Genomic DNA, 6872 nt, shown 5'->3' with positions numbered 1-6872 from the left:
AAGCTAGCTGGCTCAAGCTATCTCGCTTTGGTTTGGCACTACGTTCAATAGCATGTTGAGGATTTGAATCAAAAGAATCCTTTGATTGGTAGACTTCCTAATCAATGACAAATATAAAATTAGAAATGCATACCATGTGAATTAGGAAGTGAAAGATCATAAATAATTCATACCTCAGTGGTAGTGGTAACTAGATGCCTTAGCCAAAGAATGAAATTATGTTTAGCTTGTCCCACTGTTTTTACCTCCTCATCAGGGAATGGCACTAATGCATTAGCATCCACAACCTCTTCAACCACCACCTTCACCTGGTAATCTAGAATCTCTTGATGATGGATCCTTGTTGCAAATTTGTATACCTTTCCATGTGCAACTAAACGTTTATTAGGATCCTCTACATAAAGCATACATGACACTTCTTCTGCCACACAACTACCTTTTGTACTTAGAGGCATAGAAGGTTGTTGTGCTTGCAAAGACTGCGAATGCATCGAACTAAAAGATTTCATCATTGATTCCATTTGCATAATTTTTTCTTGAAAATCTTTTTCTAGTGCTGTTACTCTTGCATCAGCTTTCTTTTCTGCTTCCTCTATCATCATTTGCACCTGCTGTAATGGTACACCTTTTGGGCCGTGATTAGAAGGTGGTGGTCCAAAGTATTCTCTAATACCGACACTTCTTGGTAATCCTCTAACGCGGCCAGGGTGCTCTTCCTTCTCTAATGCTGTGGTTAAGATATCCTGCCTACCAGTAGGAACAAAGGTTCCTTGAGTAACTGCTTCTTCCAAGGAGTCCTATGACAAGTAAATAGGAAATGCAATCAGAAAACTATTCCTTTAGCATATAACAAGTTTGTTAATTACAAAATACTTACAATCTTTTTTGCTACTTCTCTAGCCTTTTCAGTAAGAAACTCCCCTTTCTTATTCATTCGAGCTCTCTTCCATGCTTGAGCACGATTGACAGGAGATGGAGGAGAAACATCTCCATCATCCTTCGCCTCTGCAAGTTGTCTCTTAGCCTCCCATTTTTCTTCCATCATTTTGTTGTTCAGCAATGCATAACCTCCACGAGACAAGGTATGGGGGTATAGATTTTTTTCCTGTTTCTCCTTACCTCTTTTTCTTTTTTCCTAATAAAACAATGAAAAATATTTATAAAAAAGCAAACATTAAATAAATACTACTTTAACATCAAATTCTTCTTTTACTTACCAAAAAATCAGAATTGTATCTGCTTTCAACAAATTTCATCCATGTCATTTCATCAATATATGAGTATTTCTGCCAAGGCTTTTCAAAGTTACTGTCATCATCAACATCATGATCACTTTCACTGCCCTTTTCATTAAATATATAATTTCTTGTGAGTTTGGACTTAAAGTCCCTCCACCGCGCTGCTGCATAAGAGAGCCACTTCTCCTTCATAAACATTGTATCAGGTATGTCATAAGTAATCTGCAAAAGGAACACATGTAAGCAATAAAATTAGTAATAACATATACTACAATATAATAGCTAAATAAAAAGTAGATATAGGATGCAATGAGAGGTACCAGTATAGTATCCCAAACTTCATTTCTATCATTTTGTTTCACTTTATCCCATTCATCTATCAAAATGCTAATTTTTTGACGTGCAACAAGTGCAACAAAACTTCTAAATGTGTTCCCTTCTTTCCAATCAATTGGCTCTCCTCTCTTATCAAATTCAATATGAATCTTGCCTCCATCTGCTTGAGCTAATTTAGTAAGCCGTGTGACGCCTCTTTTACAATTTTTTGACTTTGTGGTTTTGTTGCCAATACTGGATGAATTCTCCATGTATACCTTTGAAAATAGGAATATAAATGAGTTCAATAACAAAAGAATAATAAATTAAAATTATAATCAAACATATCAAAAGAAACGATGTTGAAAAGCTTACACAAAAGTTAAAAACACCTCTACTAATATTGTTGTCATAAGAGTTTGATTAATTATGATTAAGTCTCCCATAAACCTTCATCATGATCAGTCCTTACGCCATACATATCATCTTCTTTATCACCATGCTCACTTGTTATGCTATGTACACCATCTTCTTTATCTTCTTCATCCAATTGAGGCATGGTTGACATAGAAAGAGGAGTCTCACCAATGTCACAATAAGATTCATCATTCTCTTCATAAGCAATCAGGCTTTTCCCATGTAGAACCACGGACCAATTTTTATCAATTGGATCTGTGACATAAAAGACTTGCTTTGCATGAACTGCCATAATAAAAGGATCCTCCTTATGACCTACTTTGTTAAGATTTATCAGTGCAAGACTTGACATATCTATTTTAACACCATTATTGCTATCAACCCATTTACACTTGAAAATTGGCACTTTGAATTTATAGTAGTCAATTTCCCATATTTCTTCAATAATCCCAAAATACTGCATGGATGCCCATTTAGGATTTTTATCTTTAGAACTAGAGAAGTGCATTGCTTCTGCAACTACCATAACACCGCTGTTTTGCATAGTGCTCTTATCATCTTGATATTTTGTGTAGAATGAATAGCCATTGATGTCATATCCACTCCAAGTTGTGACATTATAGTTAGGCCCACTAGCTAGCCATCTTACTGTATCAGAAACATTGAACTTTTGACGATCTTGCTTTACCTTTGCCTTAAACCAAAGCGAGAAACATTTATTGTGCTCACTTAGCAACCATTTATCTGCCTTTTTAGGGTTTTGAACCCTTAATTCCTCTTTATGCTCAAACAAGTAATCTTGAACTTCATCAATGTTATTTAAGATGTACATATGCGCTTGTTCTACATCATCACGCTTCATAGGCCTCACATTAAACCCTCGCGTCCCTTGACCTGCAACTCTCATTCCCTTATGGCGAGACTCAGGAAGTCCTATAGGTTTTATTCCAGATAGGTATTCAGTACAAAACTCAACAACCTCTTCAGCAACATATCTTTCAACAATAGACGCTTCAGGTCGATGTGGGTTCTTCACATACCCTTTAAGGATTTTCATATATCGCTCAAATGGGTACATCCAACGCAAATAAACTGGGCCACACAACTTTATCTCTCTCACCAAATGTATAATTAGATGTACCATGATATCAAAAAATGACGGCACAAAGTACATTTCAAGTTGGCATAAGGTAATGACAATATCATTCTGCAATTCATCCAATTTCTCTGGGTCAATGACTTTACTACATATGGCATTGAAGAAGGAACATAATCTAATTATTGTATTTCTCACCTTTTTCTCTAATATGTCTCGAATTGCTATTGGTAAGAATTGTTGCATCAAAATGTGGTAATCATGGGACTTCATGCCTACTAATTTTAAATCCTTCATTGATACAAGCTTTTTGATATTTGAAGAATATCCTTGTGGCACCTTAATACTTTGTAGACATTGACAAAAGCTTTTTTTCTCTCTTTTCGACAAAGTATGATAGGCTGGGGGCATGTAAGTTCTCTTTCCATCAGTTCTTGGACCCAAGTGTGTTCGAATCCCCATTTCAAGTAAGTCTAATCTTGCTTTCTTACCATCCTTGCTCTTTCCCTTTATATTTAATAGTGTTCCAATTAGACTTTCACACACATTTTTTTTCACATGCATCACATCAATACTATGCTTTACCTCAAGATATTTCCAATAAGGGAGATCAAAAAAGATAGACTTCTTCTTCCAGAGATTCTTCTTAGTTACTCTTTTTTGGCTTTTACCCAATACTGTATCAATGTCTTTCACCCGTTCATATACTTGGTCTGCAGTAAGTGGCTCTGGAGGGTCCCTATACTCTTGAAAGCCATTAAATTCCTTTTTCTTCCTTCGATAAGGGTGTCCTGGTTCAAGAAATCTTCGATGACCAAGATAAACTGTCTTCTTTCCATGTGATAACTGCTGGTGAGATGTCCTGTCTTCACATATAGGGCATGCATTGTGCCCTTTAACACTATATCCGGATAAGTTTCCATAAGCAGGAAAATCATTTATTGTGCAAAAAATCATAGCTCTTAACTTAAAAGACTCTTCATGATATGCATCAAATACATCTACACCTACCTCCCACATCATCTTCAAATCATCAATCAACGGTGCTAGATAAACATCTATATCATTTCCTGGCTGTCTTGGGCCAGAAATCATCAAAGATAACATAATATACTTGCGTTTCATACACAACCAAGGAGGTAGATTATAAATCACTAAGAGAACAGGCCATGAGCTATGTTGACTGTTAAGATTTCCATAAGGATTCATCCCATCTGTGCAAAGTCCAAGCCTAAGATTCCTAGGCTCATTACTAAATTCAGAAAATAATTGATTAAACCTTTTCCATTGAGAAGAATCAGCAGGATGTCGAAGCATTCCGTCAGTTTTCCTTTCTTCAACATGCCATCTCAACTTCTTTGCCTCATTTGCATTAGCAAATAAACGTTTAAATCTTGGTATTATAGGAAGATACCACAATACCTTTGCAGGAGGCCCCTTAGAAATAACATCACCACCCTCCATCTCTTTTACTTTATAACGTGATGTCCCACAGACCGGACATGCATCCAGCTCATCATATGCTTTTCTATATAATACACAGTCATTGGGGCAAGCATGTATCTTTTTATATCCTAATCCCATTGGACACAATATCTTCTTTGCCTCATAATTACGATCTGGAAGTATATTACCTTCTGGAAGCATATCTTTCAACAATATAAGCAACTCTGTGAAACTCTTATTACTCCACCCATTTTTTGCTTTTAAGTTGACTAGCTTTAACACTGCTGTCAACCTTGTGTACTTTGTACACCCAGGATATAAAGGCTTTTCGGCATCATTGCACAAGTTACTATATTTATGTAATTGCTCAACAACATCAACACCTACATCATGAATCATATCTTCCACTCGCTCATCCATATCCATATCATCTTTCTCAATCTGGCACACTTTATGTTTTTTAGACTCACCATGCAATACCCATTGTCTATATGCTTTGTAGAACCCAAAACAAATCAAGTGATCCTTTATTTCTGTTGTAACTTGTCGCAACCCATTCATACATTTAACACAAGGACAATAAAACAATCCATTGTTATTAGGAACATTATTCTTTGCAAATTCCAAAAACTGATCCACCCCACGCTCATATTCGTCACTTGTTCGTAGAGCGTCAATCCAACTACGATCCATGATTACCTAAATCAAATATCAACACCTTATTATTTTTTAAGGTAATAAAAAACCCAGCAGCATGACAGCTTAAAAAATGACGTCTCCCATGCATTAAACCCTCAATTTAACCTTGTTATCTCCTAATCAAACATATATTCCAGCAAATCTCAATGGTATTTCTCATTTACACTAACTCCAGAGCAATGTGACTTTTATCAACTCTGATCAAATTTAATTCAACTTCAAAGCTATACATTACAAATTCTAACTTCATTCAAACTCTATAAGTTCTAATTCAACTTCAAAGCAATATGATACCAAATGAAACAACAGGGCAAGTTTTCAGAGTCAATATGATATTCTAACAAATATAATCTCAATAATACTCATCAATACTAACTCTAGAAAAAAAGTGACAATTATCAAATATCATCGAAAAAACTTTGGTCAAAGAATGATTAAAATTTTATTAATATGAGAAATTATATATTATAAAAAAATGCATTATTTATTTGTAACCAAAGTAATTTCGTGCATGTTACATCAAGTATTATGCATATGCATCAATTCTATTTCACATTATCATCTATTTTTGTCCCTTTTCGACATATATAATAAATTAAATCAAATCAAACATATTTAGTCCTCAAGTATAACAGCTCATCTATATATTCGTTTTTGTTTCTATCAAATTGACTGGTATTGGTTCAGCAACAGATCAATCAAGAACAATAGGAACAGAAGAAGATGCACCAACGACATCCCTTATCCCATTCCTGAATAGGGTCAGAATGGAAGCGATGCGAGCTATACCTCATTCCTTTACTTTTATTCGTTTTTGTTTCTATCAAATGAATTGGTTCAATGACCACTGCTCCATTTTCCTAGTTTGATCAGAATGTAATTTTCGCATAACATAGTGACATTTAATACAAAAAAAGACATTCACATTCTGGACAGCATCCCTTCGTGTAGAACAAAAATTTCGACTCCTAAGTCACGGTAAGGATTAGTCATCACGTTAGCAAGTAAAACCCATTCAACCAAATAATTTCTCATCTCATTTACAGCTGCCAAACTAGCATTCTATGTACAATAAACAGCAGGCTGGTGGAAAATCCCATAGCAACAATTTAAAAAAAAAAACCGAACGAACAGAGTATACGGCAATCACACGATTCTTCAACAGAGCAAACAATTTTTCAGTTTCAGCAATCAGCAAAACTAAAATACTCACTAGAACCTAAGCTTCAAACAAATTACTGTCAACGCACGGCACTGAGATATACAAGACCTAAGGCATCAGCGACGACGGTGAGGAGGAAAGAACAGAGCAGCTTCGGTGATACCCAAATGTCGATGAAGGAAGATTCCAAGTGCCACCCAAAGATAGATAAAGAGGAAGATGAGACCCCCGAACCTGTTCGAACCCAACGTGAAGAAGAAGAACACCAGCCCCAACTGCTACCTTGAAGACAGAACGAAGAAGGCGAGACCCGGAACCAATTCAAAGATAGAACAAAAGGAAGGCAAGACGATCAGCTCGAGACCCACGGTACACTGATTAAACTTCCGACCAGACCCACTCGACGACCCACGAAGACGGATATGGAGGAATGGGGCAAGAAGAACCCAGAGTTGATGACCATATACTGAAGACGGGAAGACGTGCTGATGAAAATATG

General features: G+C 36.1%; 1 protein-coding gene across 1 annotated transcript; it reads right to left on the bottom strand.

Moving 5' to 3' along the window:
* Positions 1–1986: 1986 nt before the first annotated feature.
* On the bottom strand, positions 1987–5205 carry LOC114743107 (uncharacterized). The gene has a single exon (XM_028931304.1). The coding sequence runs from the start codon at positions 5203–5205 to the stop codon at positions 1987–1989; it is 3219 nt and encodes a 1072-aa protein (XP_028787137.1).
* Between the last annotated feature and the right edge of the window lie 1667 nt (positions 5206–6872).

This window comes from Neltuma alba, unplaced genomic scaffold, assembly GCF_004799145.2.
Source record: "Neltuma alba isolate B1F8T4 unplaced genomic scaffold, ASM479914v2 tig00000628_pilon, whole genome shotgun sequence".
Lineage (NCBI taxonomy): Eukaryota > Viridiplantae > Streptophyta > Magnoliopsida > Fabales > Fabaceae > Neltuma > Neltuma alba.
This window is presented reverse-complemented; position numbering and strand designations above follow the sequence as displayed.

Coding starts and splice junctions, on each gene's coding strand:
- LOC114743107 (XM_028931304.1), bottom strand. CDS start 5,205: ATGGATCGTAGTTGGATTGACGCTCTACGAACAAGTGACGAATATGAG.